This window comes from Dreissena polymorpha, chromosome 9 (assembly GCF_020536995.1).
Source record: "Dreissena polymorpha isolate Duluth1 chromosome 9, UMN_Dpol_1.0, whole genome shotgun sequence".
NCBI classification, from domain to species: Eukaryota; Metazoa; Mollusca; class Bivalvia; order Myida; family Dreissenidae; genus Dreissena; species Dreissena polymorpha.
Genome location: NC_068363.1, coordinates 38,380,284 through 38,406,242, shown reverse-complemented (window position 1 = coordinate 38,406,242; position 25,959 = coordinate 38,380,284). Strand labels below are relative to the sequence as shown.

Below are 25,959 nucleotides of genomic sequence, written 5' to 3'. Positions count from 1 at the left end.
AGAGTATGAATACAACATTTGATTTAGAAGCGAGTTTTTACCTGAAATATACATTCCAAAATCCAATGTACCAAGAAAAAGGGCATATTATACCATTGCTAGAAAAGTTTAAATGTTTTATACACAACCAATTTGCAGAGACTTATGTTTGTGCAACCAATAACACTTTTGCAACAACCAGAATAAACATTCATGAAATACAGAAACTGGATGAAGAGAAAGAATTTATGCACGGCACTTGAATTCTCAATAAAACTGCTACAGCAATTAACACTTGCTATTGTTTTTATCAAAAATTATATCTTAATAAAAAATTATTTAATTTTTAAAAAGTCTAAACATCTCTAGTATAGAATATTACATATTGTAAGTGCCTAAGGAACATAGTAAACTGTCAACATTTTTTTTAGTGAAGTATTTACAAAACACAAAACTGACCCCATCCCTGCCCACCGCCCTATCTACTAAGCCAGGTGAGCAATCAGGGCCCATACATACCTCTTGTAAAGTGATTTCCTGATCATGCTGAAGCTGCTGAATTGTCTTCTGGTCCCTTGTACCCTGAAGCACAGAAACTTGATATTTTAAGAGGCTTTTCCCAAAAAATTATAATGATTAAAAAAAAAACGCACTTCAGTTCCTGTAACAATTGAACCCTTTACCACTTATATACCTATTTTCAGGCCTTTGTAGTCCCCTAGAAAATTAAATTAAATTAAAGACCTTTCTTATTAGATTCAAATTTTACAGGCTTAATTTCAAACCCTTAGATACTGATGAGCAGCAGACAGCATCAAACCTTAACAGACTACGAGTTACTTGCAGGCTGTTTTCGTTTTATGCTGTTTGCACATACTGTGAAACCATTATTAATCGTCAGGCATTAATTTTTCGTGTATTTCGTCAGTCGACCGATTGACGAATTCAAGATTCTTACGAACAATCATGTCCCATATTTGAAAAAAAATAAGACTGAATTACCGAAGGCATGAGGTATTAAAATCCAACGTAATCCACGCATACACACTCCGACTGTTTCGTAATCAAGATAATCCGGTTTGACACAAATGGGGTGTATATTACACTATGTACTTATCTGACACGTGACATTGCTGGCTGTAAAACGCGAGTGCAGTACCCCTGTATCGACTGTGTTTACTTCGTTTAGGTAGAATAGTAATGATTAGCGCTAATTGTTAACAACTTTATTGCCCAGTGTGTGAATTGTGTTTTTCAGTGTTGTTGCAGATTATACATCCTCCACGCAGCGGATCCGGAGCAAAGACAATAAACCAGTTAAAAGATGATGATGTGTGATCAACACCTGACTGATATACATTCTCTGCATTGATTTCAAATAAATACAGAACATATTGATTTGTGTTTGGTTGTTAGCGTTTGACTACAATACAGGTGTGAAAATCAGGGATCATATTTTTTTCGGTTTTGTCGGTCCTAGACCGATTGGGGTCATGAAAGACCGATTGAAAATCCTAAACAGTCGGTCCGATTCTGTTTGCTAAAATTCCCGTGTCATGAAATACACAGTGCACATGCTAACACCCCCTAATGACATTCTTATCTCGATTGGGTGTGATAAACCATTCGCTGCAGTCTCTAAATCAGTCAGGACCGGTTTATTGCATGACAGACCAAGAATAAAAAACTTGTGAACAAAGGATTAAAGACGCGTCCGAAATTAACGAGGGTGGTCGAAAATTGTGCACCTTATACACTGAAGCACGCGCTGTAACTAAACAAAACATGCCGATACATTTTCCACCAGCGTAATAATGCGGTAATATAATTATGAATGAAAGTCACGGATCTGATCGACAGAACAGCCGAAAGTTATTTTTATGGGTGGAACTTCACATAAAATAGTACATAAAAAAAATAATATACATTGTATAAATCTTTAGTAAAAAACGCGTTAGAATGGAAATAATTCGTGTAATTTATAGTTTGTTGTTGAATAACCCACCACCGGAAAATTAGATGCGTGGTTTAATATCATTCTTGCTTCTCTCTTGTGATTTAATCCCTATGCATCTAAACTATCGGCCGTGGGTTATTTGACAACAAACTATAAGGTACAGAGATTATTTCTTAATTATTTTGTTTTGTTATTGTCAGTAGCCAACCCATGTGCGATTGTAGCCAACCTACGCACAGACATTTGTTTGGTTCAGTGCATGTTTGTAAGCTATTATCGAGTCGACAACGATTTAAAACATCGGTATAGACTTACACAGATTAATGACTGTAAAAAAAAAGTCTGATAAAACAGCACATGAAACAACAATGAAATAGCAAATGATAAAACCAGTTGAGAAAACTCATATGTTCCGTTAAAAAAATGACTAAGGGAATTTTACTGGTACATTTATTTTTCCACCTTCATGAATGGCAAAATCAATGGTATATATTTTAACGTAATTTGTCATAATTTCGGACATAAATATTCGGATACCTTTTCCCCATTTATATCCAGGCCAATTGATGATGCGGGAAAATATGATCCCTGGTGAAAATAGCTTGTGTTTCCTTTATCGGCTATCAATCTTTTTAATCGTTTGCAACTTTGACAAATTTTGCAATACATGTTTTAAATCATTGTTATTTGCAGCAATTGAAAACGTAACAGGTAAAGAGAAATTAGCAATTATGAGATTAGTTCCATCCAAATGTAGGGTAATTGTTTACACAAATTCGCTTTCATTTTCGCGCGATTTTCAGAAAATCACCGGGAAGCACGTTTTTTGAATGACTTGAGTATGACACAATAAAACATTGCTTTGTATCCTATTGCATTCAATTTTTAAACACATTTATCGAGACTTGGACCCCGCCATGTGCTTTTTATTGGAATCAGTGTATTAATTTAAATTTGCTTAATTCATTGACATTATTAAAAGTGACATGTAAAACAAATTACTGTACTTAAAGTACTCAAATATTTACGATGCAAAACTCTTGAAACTTTATTGAAAACTGACCAAATAGTTTGCTAACACTAATTATAACCAATAATGTTCGCACCTTCTCTAATTTGCGCCGATAAAGGTAAGGTTGTTATCAGTTTGGCAATGATAGTAAATGAATAGGACCAATTGGCAATCGACTTCACTGTTTCAAAAACTCGTTAACAGTTATTCGTTCTCACTAATCCGCTAATCATAATTATGATACACTTATGGGTGCCCATTACTGATGACCTGATAACAAAAGACTAGTATATTGGCATGTGACAAACCTCCTGCAAGTGAATCTCAAGTGTCCTCCCTCTTTCCCCACTACAATTTATCGCAACCGCGATATATTTCGGACATGTTTAATAAACAAATCGGATATTGACTGAAGCATTTTCAAAGTCGGGAATCGGTGAATTTAAGTGCTGACGAAAACGTCATTTTCTAAAAAATGACAAAAATTTGTGCTGGCGAAAATGAATGGTTTCACACTAGCCATTTTCACCTTGCTTCTGAGTGGGAAAGGGTTAACTATACCAAACTGTGTATTATTTGTATGATCGCCACATCAATTGTAAAATATAATTGACAATATCAACATTGCAAATCTGACAACATATTTGTTAAGAAAAAGCATTACACTTGATCCATATTTCATTATGTTACCCATTAGAGCATTCCTCATTTATCTAACATACCTTTTGGTCCCGCTCTTCCATTGCCCCATTAAGATTACGAATCTCCTGCTGAAGTTGTTTCACCTTGCCATTCAGTCTCTGCACCTCGTTGTCACGAATATTACACTGAAAACATTCATTATAAATAAAAGTCAAAATCAATACTATTAATTTATTAATATATCTTCTCCGCAAAACAATTTTACCCTTTGATATTAGCAAATTCGAACATCACACATTAAAATCAACAAACGATAAAATAAATGTATAAATGCGAAATGATTGAATAATTTGAAGAGTTCTGTTGTTATTGTTATATTTTGTGATAGTATGAGGATTGCTTATATAAGGTATAAAATACTCATTGTAAGAGGAGGGATGACCGAGTGGTCTAAGCGATAGACTTACTCCTGGGGTCAGTGGTTCGAGCCCAGTTTAAGATTAGTTTTTTCACTTTCTTTAATTTTATTCTTGTTTTTTACGGGAGCTTTTTAGATCAAATGTTTATATTTATTAATATAAAGAATTTAATGACCAACTTCAATACATGCCAAAATCTCTGAAAAGGCCCTTTTAACATAATTACTCAACATTAAGCTTTTCTTAACCACATTACATGTAAAGAAAATTTTGCAATACAATGAAAATTTAAATACAGTACAGTGAAATTGCTGATATACAAATATTTTTCGGACAGACTAGAGTATTCGTATACTAGCATTTTGTTTACAATCACATATTTCGTAAACAACACAAAACATCATTAAAAGTCATAAATAATGGAGTGTGGTTTGACCTACTATAATTTATTCTGAGTACTGCACATTAAATATATAAATATTTATTTTTAATTCAAGTTTAAACAAGGGACAAAATTGTCACAAAACCAGGTTTTCATTGTGAAAAAAAATCTGATAAAGGGAGACAACTCAAACTGAACTTTTGAAATGAACAAACAAAATTAACCCCCTTTGTAAGTTTGTTTTAAAATAAATCTATTTTTAGTCGTGGCGACCTTGACATTGGAGATATTGACGTGATTCTTTCGTGCGACACACCGTCCCATGGTGGTGAACAAATGTGCCAAATGATTTTAAAATCTTATAATGAATGACATAGTTATAGCCCAGACAAGCTCATTTATGGCTATTTTTTACCTTTGAACTCAAAGTGTGACCTTGACCTTGGAGATATTGACGTAATTTTTTTGCTCGACACACCGTCTAATGATGGTTAACAAATGTGCCAAATGATTTTAAAATCTCACAATGAACGACAAAGTTATGGCCCGGACAAGCTTGTTCCGCCCGCCCGCCAGCCCGCCCGCATTCGCCAATCTTATTACCAGTTTTTTCCTTCGGAAAACCTGGTTAAATATTATATTTAGATGCTACTTTAGAAGTGAGTACCTCTTCAACAGCTCCCGAGTATTTCTCTTGAGTGGTGTCGAGATCTGTCTGTAACTTCAAGATAACCTGGTCTCTATTAGCCACCTAGGGGACACAAGAAAAAGACAGCAAATCAAAACAATATATTGGTTAGCCTCAGATTAAAGTATACAAAATATTTGTTCAACGCTTTTTCCTCTAAAAAAGGGAACTGCATTTATTTGAAGACACAATCCTTGGTTTGGGCACTTGCCATGACTTTATTTTTTAATATTCCTGTGTTCATGTGCCGTGGTAGGGGAAACATCCTTGTATACTACAAATTCCCTTTTTGCTTTTAGGTTGGAGACTACATGAGACTTTGACAGTTGGCGGGAAAACCTCATCAACTGGAGAGAAACAGGTAAAAAGATGTCATGGAGTTCTTTCTAACATACCACGTGGCCTATCTTTTTTGTTGTTTAAATCAATTCAACTTGGAATGCCATTTAAGAATAGGTACGGTTATGAGGGTCTCTACGTGCAAAAGTTTGACTATTTTTTATTAAAGTTATTGCTTTCACATTAAATTTGTTAAGGAAATCTTTTAGTACATTGTGACCTAAATGGTTAGCATCAGTGTTGCTACTACACTTATGAAGCTGGATGATGCAGTTAGGAGGAATTTTCAAGCCATACCCAGATGGTGGTCAATCATGGCAAGACATTAAAAAATTGCAAGATGAATGATTTGGATAATTGTTTTTTGTGCACATTTACATGTAGTTTATACAATACATGTGTCTGTAACGTACAGATGCCCCAACATTCATTTTTGTTTCTCAAAACTCCATAAATATCAAAAAAAAGAGGGCCATGATGGCCCTGAATCGCTCACCTGACAAACCTTGCTACATCAACTTAAATTCTATCAGACTATGGCTAGCTAAATCATGAAGTACAAATGGGCCGAATAAAATTTCATTAAGAGGTGATGAAAACTTTGACCTCTTTCATCTACACAAGATTTTACTAGAATTGGCCCGGTGACCTAATTTTTGACCCCAGATGACCCATATACGATCCAACATCAGATATTATCAAGATAAACATTCTGACCACATTTCATTAAGATCAGATGGAAACTATGACCTCTATTGTCTACACAAGGTTTTTCTATGATTTGACCTAGTGACCTAGTTTCTGACCCCAGGTGACCCAAATACAATCCCAATCCAGATTTCATCAAGATAAACATTCTGACAAAATTTCATAAAGATTGGATGAAAACTGTGACCTCTATTGTCTACACAACGTTTTTCTATGATTTGACCTAGTGACCTAGTTTTTGATCCCAGATGACCCAAATACAATCCCAACTCAGATTTTATCAAGATTTACATTCTGGCCAAATTTTATAAAGATTGGATAAAAACTGTGACCTCTACTGTGTACACAAGTTGTTTTTTTTTAACTTTGACCTAGTGACCTAGTTTTTTACCCTAAATGACCCTAATTTGATCCAAACCCAGAATTTTAACAAGACAAACATTCTGACCACATTTCATTAAAATCTGATGAAAACTGTGACCTCTATTGTCTACACAAGGTTTTTCTAAGATTTGACCTAGTGACCTAGTTTCTGACCCCAGATGACCCAAATACAATCCCAATCCAGATTTCATCAAGATAAACATTCTGACCAAATTTCATAAAGATTGGATGAAAACTGTGACCTCTATTGTCTACACAACGTTTTTCTATTATTTGACCTAGTGACCTAGTTTTAGACCCCAGATGACCCAAATACATTCCCAACCCAGATTTCATCAAGATAAACATTCTGACCAAATTTCATAAAGATTGGATGAAAACTGTGACCTCTATTGTCTACACAAGGTTTTTCTATTATTTGACCTAGTGACCTAGTCTTTGACCCCAGGTGACCCAATACAATCCCAACCCAGATTTCATCAAGATAAACATTCTGACTAAATTTCATAAAGATTGGATGAAAACTGTGACCTCTATTGTCTACACAAGTTTTTTTTATTATTTGACCTAGTGACCTAGTTTTTTACCCCAGGTGACCAAAATACAATCCCAACCATTAAGATAAACATTCTGACCAAATTTCATAAAGATTGGATGAAAACTGTGACCTCTATTGTCTACACAAGGTTTTTCTATTATTTGACCTAGTGACCTAGTTTTTTACCCCAGATGACCCAAATACATTCCCAACCCAGATTTCATCAAGATTAACATTCTGACCAAATTTCATAAAGATTGGATGAAAATTGTGACCTCTACTGTCTACACAAACAAATTAATGACGGACGCACGCACGACGGACGCCAGACATCACACGGTCACATAAGCTCACCATGTCACTTCGTGAAAGGTGAGCTAACAAGGTATTGTATGGCCAAATTGGAGTTCTGACCTCTTAGTGTCACCTTGACTTTTGAGGTAGCGAGACAGGTGTTACATGTGACACATTGTCTTATGATGGTTTAAATTTGTGAAAAGTTATTTCAAAATACCTCAATATGCACAGGCTAGTCAGGGACAACACTTAAACCACATGCACTTATCAAAGTTTTCTCAGAACGCGGCTCTTATGTCGAAGGTAACGTCATACTTCTTTCTGACAGGTCCTGTGCTTCTCCTGGGAGATGGTCAGGTCGAGCTCCAGCTGGTGCACCTGCTCTTGCAGGGAAGACAACTCTTCCGTATTGGACATGCCAATCTTGTTCAGGTTGGAGTTGTCTCCCTTTAGATTCTCTATATCGTCCTCTGCCTTCATCAACTGTGAGAAAATTTGGAGGGATCTCTCAGTGAACATAATATTTAAATGTAAGGACAATGATTCTTATTTTTCTTAACCCTTTACCCCTTAGATACGTAATTTGACGCATTTGTAGTCCCTTAGAAAGTTAAATTTAATTAAAGGCCTTTCTTACTAGATTTAAGTTTTAAGGGTTTCATTTCCAACCTTTGGTTACTGATGAGCGGCAAACAGCATTAAACCTGAACAGGCTGCAAGTTACTCGCAGGCTGTTCTGGTTTTATGCTGTTTGCAAATAGCCATTTTCACTTTGCTTCTGATGGGGATAAGGGTTTAATTAAGGATTGACAAGGTAACAAACATTCCTTAATGTTGAAACTCCTAAATGAACATTTTTCAGGCATTGAAAAAAACAGGTATTCCTACCCACGACTGATGCTGCATGTAAAGAGCAATTGAATCCAGAATAAAAAAACATGGTTACTAAGAGCAAGCTTGGGGTAAAATCTTAGAAAGACGTGTGAATTCATTTTGGAAACACCTCCGGGGAAGAAGATTACTCTTCCCCCTTAAAGTAGGGTAAAAATAGAATGAATAATGAAGCAATTTTGACAATCAAACGGAGAAAAGCAGCTGGAAATCACACATTGATTATTAGACTAGGTTCAGGGTGTCTAATGTACTCACATCATTGTAACACTTGCTGTACTGGGACTGGGACTCCAACAGATCCTCCTGCAGATGTTTCACCTGCTCATCCATGCTAATTTTCTGGAGAACAGATAGTGGACATTGTTGGATTCAGCACAAAATCATACATGAACTGCAAGGTCAAAGAAGTATCAGTTGTTTACTTTTACTGATGGTATAAATGTTTGATTGGTTTTGTTGCATATGAAGCATTTTTAGTTTCCTTTGTCCAGAACACAATTTAAAATCTTGATCATTTAAAAAAAAGTTTCACTGGTAATTAACTAGCAGGCTTCTGAAGATTGGTAGGCATTTTTCTTTTTCAATGATAGGTTTTCAAAGGATTTGCAAAGACGTAACAATGAAGTTGATTGACTCAAAATAATAAATCAAAACATTTCATAGCATAACTAACAATTTGCTACCAAAACATTCAATGAAATACCAGCAATGTGGAGGGATTTCAGTGTTTTTTTATTCAAAATCGGGTCAGGTAATCAGCAGTATATATTTTTCCCAAACGGAGGCGAAAAAATTCCCAATGGAAGGTTTCAAAAAAAAATAATTCTTTTTTAGATCTGAATATTTTGTTCAACTCCCATCCATATAAGTTCAACCTGAGTAAATATAATACTGAAAACACTTGTATTCTCAATTTTTAAGCATGTCTTTAGCAAAACAACAACAACACTTAATTCCCAATTTTAGTCCAAATGCTGCAAATTTTCCTAATCCATAGGGACCCGGCCCCTTTGACAAAATGGTGAAAAAAACACTGGATTTTTACAGACTCTTTCCAGATCATCTCACCTCCTCTTCCGACTTCTTGCGTGACTCGTCCAGGTCGTAGTGACACTGTGTGAGCGCGTCCTGCAACTTCTTGATGGTCTCTGTCTGCTTCTGACACTCGCGTAGTTTCTCCTCGTGTTTGCCCTTCAGCTTGCCGATGTCTGCGTTCAGCTTTTGAATAGTGTCGTCACGAATAACAACCTGCAATAGACAGAACAGGAAGTTTTAACACGTGTCTGATGTTTCTTTTTTCCTATAGCTATTCACTTAGATGGTTTGTTTTGTTGTAGTTATAAATAATTCTCACATGCTTTATCAATTTCAATATAACCTCAGTGATTGACATTAACAATTCAATGCAAACATTATTGACTTAGAAAGAAAATGTTTCAAGTCTGCTTATATAATTTTTTAAAATATAAAAAAGCCAGATTTAACATATATCAGCAAATGACTTAGCACCTTGTGTATATTAACTCACTGCCATCTACTACAATTTGTGAAAGAAATTGCACACATTTGTTTGTTTTAACTGCGTGATTTCATTACACCAATATCCACAAAAATTGTATTATAGAATTGTGTCCGCTCTGGAAACACCATGCTTAATGCATGAGGGTAAAGTACTAGTATATTGTCCCAATTTTACCTGATGGGAAAATAAAAGAATTTGGATAGATGGACAAAGCTGCAAATATTTGCTCCAACCCACTTTCCGGTCTGAAAGCGTCTGTTTTTCCATCCTACCTTTTCTGTGGTCTCCTTCTGCTGTCTGTGTATGGAGGCCAGATCTGCCTTCAGTTGCTGAATGAAGTCATCCTTGTTGGCCATCTACACAGGGCGACACACAACAGATATAGGTTTATATGCAATAGTTGAAAAAGAAATACATGAAAATCTTTATCAATGTAATGTCCTTTTGGACATGGTAATTATTATGTATTCACTTAACTTAATTCAAACCTAATTATTTTAGCTTGATTGCATTGAAAGCCTTAGGCTTGTTTGAAATGCCCTCAAGTCCATTTCCTGGGACTAGAATCAGTACTTGGTGTCTATGGGGGAAATCTTCAAATACAGGATCCAACCTGTGACCTCCTGATCACTAGGCGGACACCATATCTACTACACCACTAGCTGTGACCTCCTGATCACTAGGCAGACACCATATCTACTACACCACTAGCTGTGACCTCCTGATCACTAGGCAGACACCATATCTACTAAACCACTAGCTGTGACCTCCTGATCACTAGGCAGACACCATATCTACTACACCACTAGCTGTGACCTCCTGATCACTAGGCAGACACCATATCTACTACACCACTAGCTGTGACCTCCTGATCACTAGGCAGACACCATATCTACTACACCACTAGCTGTGACCTCCTGATCACTAGGCAGACACCATATCTACTACACCACTAGCTGTGACCTCCTGATCACTAGGCAGACACCATATCTACTACACCACTAGCTGTGACCTCCTGATCACTAGGCAGACACCATATCTACTAAACCACTAGCTGTGACCTCCTGATCACTAGGCAGACACCATATCTACTACACCACTAGCTGTGACCTCCTGATCACTAGGCAGACACCATATCTACTACACCACTAGCTGTGACCTCCTGATCACTAGGCAGACACCATATCTACTACACCACTAGCTGTGACCTCCTGATCACTAGGCAGACACCATATCTACTACACCACTAGCTGTGACCTCCTGATCACTAGGCAGACACCATATCTACTACACCACTAGCTGTGACCTCCTGATCACTAGGCAGACACCATATCTACTACACCACTAGCTGTGACCTCCTGATCACTAGGCAGACACCATATCTACTACACCACTAGCTGTGACCTCCTGATCACTAGGCAGACACCATATCTACTACACCACTAGGACCTGTTTATGTATTTATTTGTGTATGTGTATTGTGAAGGTTATGAGATGCCTTTCGTGCCTGAGGCTGAATCATATGAGCATCCTGAATTGATACCAAATGAACAAACCAAACTTACTAAAGTTGGAGCTTATCTAAAATAACAACTGTAATCTACAGCTCTTCAGTTTTTACTGATATATGTTTCACTTTGGCTTTGCTTTGTGCTGCAGTGGAGTTTCCACTGTTTGGGGACATTGTATTGCCAGGAGGAAACCCCATCAGGCCTGTATATTGTGACCACCAACAACTAGCAGTCTGAGTAACACGCAGTCTGTTCAGGATTTATGCTTTTTGCTGTGCATCAGTATCTAAGGGTTGGAAATAACGCCTTTAAAACTTAAATCTTGTAAGAAATGTCTAATTAAATTTAACTTTCTAAGGGACTGCAAAAGCGTTAAAATAAGTCTCTAAGTGGTTAAGTATTACCAGAAGGAAACACCACCTGGCCGGTTTAACGGGGACCAACCAAACAGCATGATGACTTACGTTCGACTGTAGTTGTTCAATCTTTGAGTGCATGGCTGTCTGGTCGATGGTCATGGCGCGGACCTGGTCCTCCAGGCGGTTGATCTCATCCAGCTGGTTGCCCGAGCGCTTCTTAAGCTCCTCCACCTGGCCTTCCAGCGTCGCTATTGACGACTTCCTGCCCTCGATCTGTGAAGCAATAAATATTTGAGTCGGGTTCTGAGAAAACTAGGCATGATGCTTGTGCGTAAAGTGTCATCCCAGATAAGCCTGTGCAGTCCGCACAGGCTAATCAGGGACGACACTTTCCGCTTTTATGACATTTTTAAATGAAGTCTCTTCTTAGCAAAAATCCAATTTAAGCGGAAAGTATCGTCCCTGATTAGCCTGTGCAGACTGCAGCACAGTCTAATCTGGGACTACACTTTGCGCACAAGCATTATGCCCCATTTTCTCAGAACATGACTCATTTATGTAAGTCACCTTGTAGATCCATTCGTATTGGGTAGCCAAACAAAATGTCTTACATCATTCATCATTAGAAAATATGATCATGAGGCAAGTCAAATACAAGCCATAGCTATACAATACAAATTATCGACCTCTTTCACCCCTCAATCTGCGAGCAGGAGGAGTGAGTTGCACATAACAATTTTTTGTTTGATCATTTTGATAAACTAAGTATATTGTGTTGGAAAGTGTGCGAACAAACTTACAATAACAAACCAAAAGAGAAAAGGCCAAGAACATTATCACGCTTTTTTTTAAACATTTAGATATTTGACTTTTTTTCTTCACCATGCGGCAAAGTGAGAATTTTTCTTAAGCCTTGGAAAAATTATTTGTATAATGGTATGGTATCCAAACTAGTTATACAAACTTCTAATTTTGAAACCAAACCACGGAAGAAAATACATGTATATAAGTTTCTCTTGGAAAATGGGCCTTAATGCATGTGCTTAAAGTGTTGTCCCAGAATAGCCTGTGCAGTCTGCACAGGCTAATAAGAGATCACACATTTGAATTGTTTGTTTAAAGGAAGTTTCTCTCAAGTACAAATCTTGTTTAGGAGAGTGTCGTCCCTTATTAGCCTGTGCGGACTGCACATGCTATGCTGGGAAGACACTTTACGGTCATGCTTTAAAACACCAGCTTTCCCAGATCTGGACCCATATGTGTCCCATACCTCTGCGTTGGCTGTTCTCAGCTGGGTCTTCAGCTGCTCAATCTCACGCTCAAGCTGGTTTATCTAAACAAGAAAACACCACATAATTACTACAGCAAACGTCCTCAGCAAAACAAGGCAATATAATATGCTTATGACAAAATGTTTACCTCCGTATCATACAAAGTGCAACCTAATAGTACTCATACTTGTCAATCTGTATAGTATGTACTAATAAGCGCACTTGAAATCATAAATATGAGCCTTGCTCTGTGAAAAGGGGGTTCAATGCATGTGCGTAAAGTGTTGTTCCAGATAAGCCTGTGCAAAGCGCACAAGCTAATCAGGGACTACACTTTCCGCCTAAACTGGACTGTTGCAAAGAAGATACTTTCTTTGAACGAAACATATCATATAAGCTGAAAGTGTTATCCCTGATTAGCCTGTGCAGACTGAACGGGTTTATCTGGGGCAACACTTAAAGCACAGGTATTACCCCCCTTTTCACAAAGGGAGGCTCATATATAATGTACTTAAAACATAAAAAAAATCCAGACCAGTTACATCATAGGTTGTCTAAAAAATAGGTGTTTTACAAGAAAAAAGGGAAATGAATTGTATACGCTAATAATCAAATGCAAATAAAACTATCCAACCCGAAAAACAAGGATATATTTTTAAGCTATTAGCTAAAAGCATTAAACTGTGTGCATCCGATTTGTCTTTTTGCAATATTCAACTGTTTGATGTTCTTTTAATTGCGATAACTTACAAAAAGCAAACTGCTCTACAAAGCACTAAAATATGGTTTTGATTGGACAATTACATGAATGTAACTAGTTTGATTGAAGTAACATAAATAATCAAAATCAACAAATATTCTGTACAATTTTGAAACAAGAGCTGTGTTTGTGAAACACACTGCCCCCTACTGCGCCGCTTTGAAGCCACATATTTGACTTTTGACCTTGAAGGATGACCTTGACCTTCCACCACTTAAAATGTGCAGCTCCATGAGATTCACATGCATGCCAAATATCAAGTTGCTATCTTCAATATTGCAAAATATATGACCAAGGTTAAAGTTTTGTGACAGACACACAGACAGACACATACAAAGACAGACAGACAATTGAATATTGTATGAAATATTCGTTGATTTTGAGGGTTTATGAGCTTTTAAGTTTAAAATGTTTTAACCCTTTCCCACTCTGAAGCAAAATCAAAATAACTATGTGCAAACAGCATAAAACCAGAACAGCCTGTGAGTAACTCGCAGTCTGTTCAGGTTTTATGCTGTTTGCTGCTCAACAGTATCTAAGGGTTGGAAATAAAGCCTTAAAAACTTCAATCTAGTAAGAAAGGTCTTAATTAAATATAACTTTCTAAGGGACTACAAATGCGTGAAAATACGTATCTAAGTGGTAAAGGGTTAATCACCTAGCTGTGCATTCAGAAAGTAATTTTTACAAACCAGATTATTAACTGAGTTATTTAACTACCTTTAAGCTTAAATGTATTGTCATACAATTTCAATGCAACTCTTTTAAAATCATACTAGCTGCAATGCTGTACAGTCATCTTTTAAAAATACTGCAATTTTTAGAGGTGATTTTTGTTTGTGTCATTACATGATATGAAATGAGACATATTTATATATTTTTTTTATATAAACATATACCAGTATATCACATGTGAGGCATGATATTATCAACAAGTTCTATATAGCTTTTGATAAACAGCATTTTACCATAACCAAAATTAGTGATATTACAATATTAAGCTATGAGTACGAAGCATTTTAGTTGAATATTTATATACATGTGCATATTTGCTATACACAACTTACTCCATTTATCCCCCTCTAAAATTGCAAGAACCATTGGAGTAATACAATAAAGTAAATTACAACTAAAACGCTTGTATAAGTTTAAGTAAATAGCCCGGTCACACATAAAACAGCTCTTCCGTTCGCTTTGGAGACAACAAAACCTTGAGTGATTTTATATCAAACAGCATAGTTCCTTACCATCAGACTGCACTGGTCTTGAACTATCACCCATTTTGTATGAAAATGGTTGTATATAACTTATACTGATTTCCAGTGATTTGACATAACATACATAATATTTAAAATGTACAAAACTTATGTAAAAAATTACTAAAAATAACTCAATACCGTAATTGAATCAGTTAATAGAAAAAAACATCATGTGATTCATATGAGGAGTAATTTGTTGTAAGTTTGTTGAAGTTACAGCCCTTGGACCTCAGGGACTGAACTTGATAATTATTTTAAAATATTAACCAAGTGAATACAATGCTGTTTATATATTAGACCCATTGGATGAAATATTAACAGACAGAGAACTGTAAGTAAAATGGGCTGGATACAATAAATACCATTATAACTGTTACTGAAGTGAAGGTTCTGATATAGTGTTTAAATAATTGTGATACATATGTTCCTTTCTCTGTGAAAAGGGGGTTTAAAGCATGTGCGTAAAGTGTCATCCCAGATTAGCTTGTGTAGTCCCCACAGGCTAATCAGGGACAAGACTTTATGCTTAAACTGGATTTTCGACAAGAACAGTCTTCCTTTTAACAAACAAAATAATTAAAGAAGAAAGTGTCATTCCTGATTAGCCTAAGCAGACAGCACAGGCTCATCTGGTTCGACAACTAAAGCACAGACTGCACAGGCTCATCTGGTACAACAACTTAAGCACAGATTGCACAGGCTACTCTGGTACAACAACTAAAGCACAGACTGCACAGGCTCATCTGGTACAAAAACTAAAGCACAGACTGCACAGGCTCATCTGGTACAACAACTAAAGCACAGACTGCACAGGCTCATCTGGTACAACAACTTAAGCACAGACTGCACAGGCTCATCTGGTACAACAACTAAAGCACAGACTGCACAGGCTCATCTGGTACAACAACTAAAGCACAGACTGCACAGGCTCATCTGGTACAACAACTAAAGCACAGACTGCACAGGCTCATCTGGCACAACAACTTAAGCACCGACTGCACAGGCTCATCTGGTACAACAACTAAAGCACAGACTGCACAGGCTCATCTGGTACAACAACTAAAGCACCGACTGCACAGGCTCATCTGGTACGACAACTAAAGCACAGACTGCACAGGCTCATCTGGTACAACAACTTAAGCACAGACTGCACAGGCTCATCTGGTACAACAACTAAAGCACAGACTACACAGGCTCATCTGGTATGACAACTAAAGCACAGACTGCACAGGCTCATCTGGTATGACAACTAAAGCGCAGACTGCACAGACTCATCTGGTACAACAACTAAAGCACAGACTGCACAGGCTCATCTGGTACAACAACTAAAGCACAGACTGCACAGACTCATCTGGTATGACAACTAAAGCACAGACTGCACAGACTCATCTGGTATGACAACTAAAGCACATGCGTCAAATCCCCTTTTCACAGAGTGTGGCCCATATAAAATACAAATTGCATATAAACATTGATTATCTAAAATACAGCCTGTTAATAAGATATGTAAAGGGAATTCACATCTGTAGTCTTTTTTACACGCAGAGGTATGATTGAGTGAGGGCTGAAACAAATCAAACACATTTGTCCATCCATATATTTACTTACAGTTCCATCCATTTTATCCAATCTATGTAAACTATACTTCATCTGCCAAATACATTGTTTACTTTATTCATTTTTCAAAGCAGTTTTGTTCATAACTAATTCAAATTACTTTAAAAGTGTAACAATTGTTTTTATAACAATAGGTGCTGCAGGTGTTTCTTAGTTATTCATGTTGCTAAGTCTATTGAAATAACCAGAAAGTTTACTGCTGTAATTCAATTAACAAACCTTAAAACAACAACTGGGGGATGTATTCAAAAAGCTACCTACAGAAAACATACAAAAATGCATGAAATTTCTTCAATGCCTCAAGTCATTGACTTCTTTATTAATAACCACATTATACCCCCGCTCCAATTCGGAGCGTGGGGATAATTATTTTGAACAGTGACGTATTAGAGTTGAACATATATTAGTTAATAATACAAAATTCTGTGAGAATCAGTTTGACTCTACCTTATCAACATGTTCTGTAAGTGCCTTACAAATTGAATTTAACCATATGAAAACTATGTTTTCATATTCTTTAATAGGAGTTTGAATAACCAAGGTATGCGTGTCAAGAAAGGCATAAAGATGAGTTCACCTTTTCCTCTCGTTTGTTGTTGATCTCCTGCAGATTCACATAGTCCATCTTGAGTCTCTTGATCGTGTCCTCTCGTCTCTTCACCTGTCACACACATCAATACATGCATAGAAATAATAAACTACATCTATAACCACATAATGCCACATAATTTATGACAGCTATTTTACCTTGTACTCGATGTAAAATAGTAGGTATTTGTTTTGTTTTGGTAGATTATCAATATTCTACCTTAACCATTTTTTTCCTTTTCCACCATTTGTATCATTCTAAAAGGGCCTTCACAGGAAAAAAAAAATTGGGGGGAGGGGGGGGGATCATAACATAGATTTATTATTATTGAAATAACTAAGTCATTTACAAAGGTTCAGCCCAGTATCGCTGATGCTTGCTTTCATCCAATGTCTTATTTCAGGAAAAAGAAAAAGAATTGACAGTGGAACTGTGGAAATTGTTAATCATTACCATCTTTTGTTTTCACTGTTTTGAAGAGTGAAGTACCCAATATTAATTAAATCATTGAAAATCCCTGTAAACAAAAGATATGCAAGAAATACACTTTAATAAGTCACATTTTACAAGATTGCAGAAAAATAACAAAAATTATGTAAAGAGACCCTACACTTATTAGCTTATACCTAAACACTGACCGCAAAAAAAATGCATTTAAAATAATGTAACTGAAACAATGACGGAAATGTATGCCCAGTCAATGATAAAAAGTTATTTTATTTCAAAGATCAAGAATATTTAAAACAAGAGCACCGCCTTGCGGGTGCAGACCGCTCATCTATTTTCTTTTTAAAGGTGAAAAGACTCTCATTTTCAATCACAAAGGAGGGAGGGGTGGAGTGAAGAGGGGTGTATAGTGTGGGGGTGTGGAATTGATTACATAATCTTCCCAAAAATGCGAAAAGAAAAAAAAAAATCGGGTGGGGGGGGGGGAGTTGGGGGGGATTCTTGGGTGCGATGGTTGGACGGTATTTCAAACATAAAATAATAAAAATAAATATTTGTGTTTTTTAACCGTTTCAAAAAAAAAATAAAATTTGGGGGTGGGGTGTATAGTGTGAGGGTGTGGTGGTAATTTGTGAGATGATCTTAAAAAAAAATTGAGGGGGGGGGGGGGGGGGGGGGATTCGGGTGGGGGAGGGGGGGGGGGGGGGTGGATTCTTGGGTGCGATGGTTGGACGGTATTTCAAACATAAAGTAATTAAAGTAAATATTTGTGTTTTTAACCGTTTCAAAAAAAAAATTGAGGGGGGTGGGGTGGGGGGGGGGTGTAGTGTGAGGGTGTGGTGGTCATTTGTGAGATGATCTTAAAAAAAAAATAAAAAAAAATTAGGGGGGGGGGGGGGGCATGGGGGATGGTTTGGGTGGAGTCTATTGTGGTATGTCAGGTAAGAGTAGTTATGTCAAAGTATCAATCAAATCTAATCATAAATAAAGAAGTTATGGCAATTTTAGCAAAATTTAATAATTTGACCTTGAGAGTCAAGGTAATTCAAAGGTCAAGGTAAAATTCAACTTGCCAGGTACAGTAACCTCATGATAGCATGAAAGTATTTGAAGTTTGAAAGCAATAGCCTTGATACTTAAGTAAAGTGGATCGAAACACAAAATTTAACCATATATTCAAAGTTACTAAGTCAAAAAAGGGCCATAATTCCGTAAAAATGACAACCAGAGTTCTGCAACTTGTCCTTTTACTGTACCCTTATGATAGTTTGCGAGTGTTCCAAGTATGAAAGCAATATTTATGATACTTTAGGGGTAAAGTGGACCAAAGCACAAAACTTCACCAAATTTTCAATTTTCAAAGTAAAAAGGGCCCATTAATAAATAAATAAATAAATTCCGTCCAAATGCCAGTCAGAGTTACATAACTTTGCGTGCACAGTCAACTTATGATAGTTAATAAGTGTTGCAAGTATGAAAGCAATAGCTTTGATACTGTAGGAATAAAGTGGACCTAAACACAAAACTTAACCAAATTTTCAGTTTTCTAAGTATAAAAAGGGCACATAATTCTGTCAAAATGCCAGTCAGAGTTACATTACTTTGCCTGCACAGTCCCCTTATGATAGTTAGTAAGTGTTGCAAGTATGCAAGCAATAGCTTTGATACTTAAGGAATAAAATGGACCTAAACACAAAACTTAACCAAAATTTTCAATTTTCTAAGTATAAAAAGGGCACATAATTCTGTCAAAATGCACGCCAAAGTTATCTAACTTTGCCTGCCCAGTCCCCTCATGATAGTTAGTAAGTGTACCAAGTTTGAATGCAATAGCATTGATACTTTCTGAGAAAAGTGGACCTAAACGCAAAACTTAACCAAAATTATCAATTTTCTAAGTATAAAAAGGGCACATAATTCTATCAAAATGCACGCCAGAGTTATCTAACTTTGTCTGCCCAGTCCCCTCATCATAGTAAGCAAGTGTACCAAGTTTGAATGCAATAGCATACTTTCTCATACTTTCTGAGAAAAGTGGACCTAAACGCAAAACTTAACCGGACGCCGACGCCAACGCCAACGCCGACGCCGACGCCTAGGTGATGACAATAGCTCATAATTTTTTTTAAAAAAATAGATGAGCTAATAAAATGAAGCAACTGGGATTTGTATCATACAAAATGACTTGGAAAAACAATCTCAGATCACCCTAACGTATTGAACAAGCACCTCCAGCTCCGAGAGGTCCAGTTTCTTCCTGCCTGGAGAAGCCATGGCAATCTCTCCCTGACTCTTTAATTGCCTCCGACTAATCCAATAACTTATGGAAGTGTTTGAAAGGTAACATTATTCCTATACTATTTTATAAAGCTGTTCAGGGTTCTATAAGTCCTATAAAAGTTTACCAATATGATAGACCTATTCCCAAAATTGGTCAATTATCGCAAAAAATATTAATGTAACCAATTTTGTAAACGCTTCATATCAAATATTCATGTATCCAATCATGTTAAACTAGTTCATTTCAGTAAATTATTCCATGCAAACATTTCACCAGCAAAATGTTCCTTCTTAACACATTTAACAATTTAACAGAATGGAAGTCACAACTGATTTATTTTTACTCCATATTAAGCACTTGGTAATTTAGCAATGAATAAACAAGTTCTTCAACTTGCAACACACTTGTATAATATCTCCAGAACAAATCTGATAGTGTCATGTACATAAACAATTATCTGGAGTAATCATCGGAGCTCAAACATTCAAGTGTAACTCAACCCAATAAATGGCTCACTGTGATGAGTCCAAGATTTACTATTTGAGAGCGTCCTGCCATTGAGACGCATATTGTTCACTGCTGATGACAGATTAGAACACATTGTATTAAATGCAAATGAATAGGAAATTGTGATGGCTCAAATATTTGCAATAGTAAACACAGACAAATAATTGAACAATGTGAAACAGAATTGCCAACAACAAGACAAATAATTTAAAGAAACTGTTTTATAATCAACTTGAAAATTAAACAAATACATACCTCCACAATGATATCAATTTGCTTTAATGTGTAAAAAAAATAAAATCAGCCAATACAGGAATAAAGGAAATATATTAACTGAATCAATATTGTTTTCATATTTGTATTTCCAATTTAAACACAAGCAAATTCGTTGAATTGATATCCCCCGCTAATATGCTTCTGGACACAAAAGTGTTATATTTGACACTAAAAAGCATTTTTTTAAGATACAAAGGGCCATAACTCCGTTATTAACAGATGGTGTACTATGCCATTTGGCTTGCATCATCCTCTTATCCATATATATACTCATACCAAGTTTCAATGAAATCCGCCGAAGCACTTCCAAGATAATTGGCTCCGGACACAAAAGTGCCGGATAGACAGACGGACTGAAAAACGGACGGACAACGCCAAAACAATATTCCTCCGCCTATGGCGTGGGATAAAAAGGAACACAATTTGAAACAATTTCAATTTCAGGAAATTTATATTTTTCCAGAAAGCTTGTTTGAAGTTTTGTCGTGGTTGAGCACTGACCTCGGTGTTGAGAACATCCTGTTCACTCTGAGCGTTGATAGCGAAGGCCTGTATGCGTGCCTCCAGGCGTCCGTTCTCCTCCACCGCCTCTCGATACTGGGTCTTCACCTGGGACAGCTCGTGCTCTAGCTGCTGTATGGTGATCTCACGACGGGACAACTGCAAGCATGGGCAATGTTAAGATGTGCAGGATATATATAACCCTCGCTGCAAGCATGGGCTAGGGTAAGATGTGCAGGATATATATGACCCTGGCTCTGGGAAAATAGGGTTAAACGCATGTCTGTAAAGAGTCACCCCAGATTTGCCTCAATATTTCCTGCTTTTGTCAAATATTTTGTGTACAGACAGTCCCTTTTTAAAGAAAATCCACTTAACTCTTTCAGTGCTGGAACCGAATTTTGAAGGCCTTTGCAAACAGTTTGTATCCAGATGAGATGCCACAGAACATGGCATCTCATCAGGATCCAAACTGTTGCTATTCTGATAGTATTCTTTGGAAAAAAAATCGAAGAAAATGCTAATTTAAGAAATTCAGCAGACAACATTTTAGCAGACTACAAATTACCCAGCATGCAAAGGGTTAAGTAGGAATGTGTGGTTCCTGATGAACCTATGTGGACACCACAGGCTAATCTGGGACGACAGTTTACGCAAATGCATAAAACCCGATATTCACAGAGAGAGGCTCATGTGGAAGCAGCCAGATATTTTACTGCAACATCTGTTAATAAAACTTCAATTTTAGAAATGGGGGTGTTAAATTTGCAGTATTATGCATTACAGAGGGGGTTAGCACATTATAGTCAAGATGGCGACATCCATGCTGAGACAGGTCATTTTTGCCATTTTATACCCTTTATCACTTTTGTGTAATTTTGAAATGACGCTCCATTTCCTGCCATATCAGTAAGAAAGTGATTTGCCTTAAAAGTAAGTTGAAATATAGAACGAATATTAATACGAAATAAACGCAGTACCTTTCTTGCTGATATGGCGGCGAAAAATACCTCTTGACATAAACGTCGCCATCTTGACTATCACGTGATTACCACCTCTGCATTAGAGGATAATTTTTGTTCATGGAAATCGAAGAACAAAATTCATGTACAAAGGGTAATCTCTTGATGCAAGAAACATAATGTGTGATATGTAGAAAGTTCAACAGTGTTGTGTTGTATCCCACTTCAATCAGAATATTGAATAAATCATCATTATATGTGATACAGAATTCTCATGTCATTGTTTAGGGGTATAATCTATCTAATGTATTAAATATTGTACTTTTGAGAGAGAAAAATATGGAGAATCGATGGTGTCTGCGCTTTATAAGATAAAAGCAGACGATTGTCGATAATTACAATGTACACATTAACAGACCGAAAAAAAAAACTATTACATAATCCCTGGCATTCTCAAGAGAATTATCTTAAAATTAGCAAAAATTATAATTCCATGTAACTAATGCTCATTATAAACTCTAAATATTTTGAATACTTAATACCTTTTTGCCCCCTTGGTGCAAAAAGGTTCTATGTAACATTGAAATTAGAAGGCACATGGTGCCTTTTTGCACCAATATGGCGATTTATACATTCAATGACACGAATGAATGTTGAAGTCACATGATCAACCATTTGTGCAGTAATACATGGCATCAATTTGTGATCAAATTTTGCCAGTTTTTATTATAAGAAAACTTTTTTCCTCCATTTCGTGTTTCACATGGTTGTGCGTAATGTTAAAGTACAATAAAGGACAGCAAGAAATCTCCAAAGTTATTTCAGTATATCAAAACATTATTGTTTGCCTGCAAACTAGTAACAATTCACAAGATATCAGCAGCTGATCAACAGTCGCATAGGTTGTTATTCAAATGCATTATTCACACTTGCATTAAGCATTCATTCTTCGATGTTTGTGCTTTTTATCTTTCATTTGTTATGAAATACTCGAAAGTAAACACTCTTTCTTGCAAGAGTGTTAACTAATGTAAAACAAAGAAAAAATTAAATTTACTCTGAAAAAATTTCCAGCACTGGAATTAAAATTGTGATTATAATTTTATATCGAACAATACATGTATATGCTGCAATCACACGCTAAACAAGGCAGTTGTTTATTTCTAGCAACATAACGATTTAACAAGCTGCATTGGTATTAACTTACCCCTTCCAAAAGGAATTCCTAAATTGAGAAGGCTTCACACTTTAATGTCAAGGTCATATTACTGCACTAAAATAGTCCTTACACTTTCTAACAACTAATCACTACTGTTAGATTAAATTAACTAGTCTTAACTTACAGAAATACAAATTCAGGAATTTGGGGAACAAGGAGTATTGAATTTAACTGAATTTCAAACTACAGTGATCAACAGGACATCTCACAAACTTCCTCAGCAATCAGAATGGCAAATGACATTGGAACAAAAGATAACATTTGAATAATAAGAAATGAGGTCTTAAGTTATCAACAATAACTTTACAGTTAGCTAATAAACTCCTATTTGCCATCAGTATTATGAACCAGTTTAACAACAATAGAATGCATAATTTAGTATATGTAACATTTTTATAATAGTTAGATTAACTACTGGTTAGCAAGTATTTGTCGGACAGCAGTATTTACCGGACGTTCTATTTATTTCGTGTATTGTAACGCTGCAACGCAATTTGCTTCGTCAGATACTTAAAGATGTTTGTTTTCTTGAAGTTGACAGCAAAAATTCGTTAAATGCTTGTATTAAAGTTAAGCAAGTGTGATGTTTTCAAATCTCGTAGGAATGTAATGCGACCTCCTGGCGGGGGATATTAACAGCCCGCGCATGCTCAAAATAAATCCCTTACTGAAACCCAAACTATGTGCTTAAGTTTTTCGTTGTCTACTGTAATAGAGCAGGTCTCAATTATTTGTATTACAATCTTTTATTTTACCAAGACCTCATGTGTTTAACACGCAAACATAATTTAAATTATAGATTTTTTACATTAAAATTTCACACAATTTGCTGTTTACATATATTTGATTTGCTCACAAAATGTACTAAGTCAACAATTAATTAAATAGAAACAAATCTCATTTAAAATTATAAATTCACTGCTTGGATTTTCTCCCTTGAAAAATAATAAGCTTCTTTCCACAAAGATCTATAATAAACATGCTTATTTATAGTTATTTGTTCGAACTGATATTGGAAACAAATAATTAATCTATTGCACTCAAAAAGCGACATATTTCACCATCAAAGTAATGTATTTACGTCATTAGAATGTTAATGTTAAGACAAGTTTCATTTAAACTCTTATTTGTTTCAAAAGACTAAATGTATATTAATGTCCGGTAAATACTTATGTAAAGTGGAAAATTACCTCCCTTTAAAGACTCCATATACGGCCCATGTACATACGCAAGCGCACATCAAAAAATATTTTGTTTACAATCGCTTGAAGATGACAAACTCAGGATGTATCAGTAATTTTTTAATATTTTTTTTTGTATCATTTTCAAAGTTATTCAATAAAAACTGTTACTTTCGTCCGAGAAATACTCGCTGACCAGTAAGTCACACTGTTATCCATCTTCTAGTTTTTCGTGAGAAACAATTAGACAAAAAAAAAACACTGTAGACAAAATTCTAAATTTGTCACAACCTTTTGGAATACTCAATTTTAATAAATGTAGCCCGTTGTGACATGGCAGTATAAAATTATTATTATTCTCATGTTTGTTTCAGCTAACACTAAGGCAATAAAGAACTTTAAGGTTCGTTTGATAAGCATGTAGTCAAACACCCAATCTAATTACATAAATTTACATGTTCAACACAACATCGGAGATAAATGCACCATGAAATTCATATTGACCAACTATAAAGACATACGTGTTTCTATAGAGTATTTAGTTGATGTAACTGACTAAGTTTAACACATAGCCTTTGTTCTGGGAAAACAGGACTTAATGCATGTGTGTTAAGTGTCATGAAAGGCTAGCTAGACTTAATGCATGTGCGTAAAGTGTCATGAAAGGCTAGCTAGACTTAATGCATGTGCGTAAAGTGTCATGAAAGGCTAGCTAGACTTAATGCATGTGCGTAAAGTGTCATGAAAGGCTAGCTTGTGCAGTCTCAAAGGCTGATCAGGGACGACACGTTCGGCCTAAACCAGGGGTCGTATTCCAGAAGCATCTTAAGTTAAATTTTATTCTTATCCTTAAATTTTGAAATTTTCTTAAGTGTTTCATGCCATATTGCAATAGATTGGCATCAAGATATACATTTAAATAACATCATTATGCCAATGTTATTTTAGGAATACCCCAAAAACATGTGTTTCCTTATTTAGTAAAGAAATATAAAACATTGTAACTTTGAGCTTTAGTGAAATTATTTAAGAAATGACTTAAGATGTTTCTGGAATACCACCCCAGAAATGAGTTCAGAAGAGACTTACTTTTAACAAAAAATTCCATTTAGGCTGAAAGTGTCGTCACTGATTAGCCTGTGCCAACAGCATAAGCTTATCTGGGACAACACTGTACACACATGATGCATCAAGCCCAGCTGTTCCAGAACCAAGGCTGACATAATTAACCGAACTCTGCAAGCTGCACTCACGCTATCGTCAGTCTTGTGCCTGCCGTCCTCAGCCAGTTTGAGGTCCCTCTCCATTTTCTGGAGGACCATCTCCTTCTTTGCACTCTCATCCGTCAGGTCACGCACACTGCTCTGAAGGCGCCCTATCTGGTCCTCTCGAGACAGCATCTGCCATGGTATGGATTAAATGGTGCTTAATATTCAGTTTTAGCAGATTTGATTTAGC

The 25,959-nt window shown here is 36.2% G+C and overlaps 1 protein-coding gene and 1 long non-coding RNA gene across 18 annotated transcripts in view; both read right to left on the bottom strand.

The window, feature by feature from the left end:
- LOC127843761 (golgin subfamily B member 1-like) overlaps positions 1-25,959 on the bottom strand; it is a 141,311-nt gene that overhangs the window by 46,880 nt on the left and 68,472 nt on the right. For 13 of the 17 annotated variants that reach the window (XR_008032324.1, XR_008032325.1, XM_052373508.1 and 10 more), the window contains 14 exons: positions 25,755-25,901; positions 23,309-23,326; positions 21,140-21,298; positions 20,618-20,638; positions 17,116-17,199; positions 12,902-12,964; positions 11,737-11,904; positions 10,034-10,117; positions 9,308-9,487; positions 8,495-8,578; positions 7,661-7,828; positions 5,059-5,142; positions 3,671-3,775; positions 499-561 (listed from right to left, as the gene is read on the bottom strand). Coding sequence is in view for 15 of the 17 variants with exons in the window: in XM_052373508.1 (XP_052229468.1) it covers positions 499-561; positions 3,671-3,775; positions 5,059-5,142; positions 7,661-7,828; positions 8,495-8,578; positions 9,308-9,487; positions 10,034-10,117; positions 11,737-11,904; positions 12,902-12,964; positions 17,116-17,199; positions 20,618-20,638; positions 21,140-21,298; positions 23,309-23,326; positions 25,755-25,901 (1,428 nt within the window). In the remaining 2 variants the exon portion in view is untranslated. The remainder of the gene's footprint in view (positions 1-498; positions 562-3,670; positions 3,776-5,058; positions 5,143-7,660; positions 7,829-8,494; positions 8,579-9,307; positions 9,488-10,033; positions 10,118-11,736; positions 11,905-12,901; positions 12,965-17,115; positions 17,200-20,617; positions 20,639-21,139; positions 21,299-23,308; positions 23,327-25,754; positions 25,902-25,959) is intronic. The other 4 variants (XM_052373502.1, XM_052373514.1, XM_052373500.1 and 1 more) reach the window with 3 other exon arrangements.
- Positions 10,305-11,701, bottom strand: LOC127843763 (uncharacterized). Its single transcript, XR_008032326.1, has 3 exons — positions 10,823-11,701; positions 10,529-10,773; positions 10,305-10,479 (listed from the first exon to the last, which is right to left on the bottom strand). It is a non-coding gene; the product is annotated as an uncharacterized LOC127843763 (long non-coding RNA).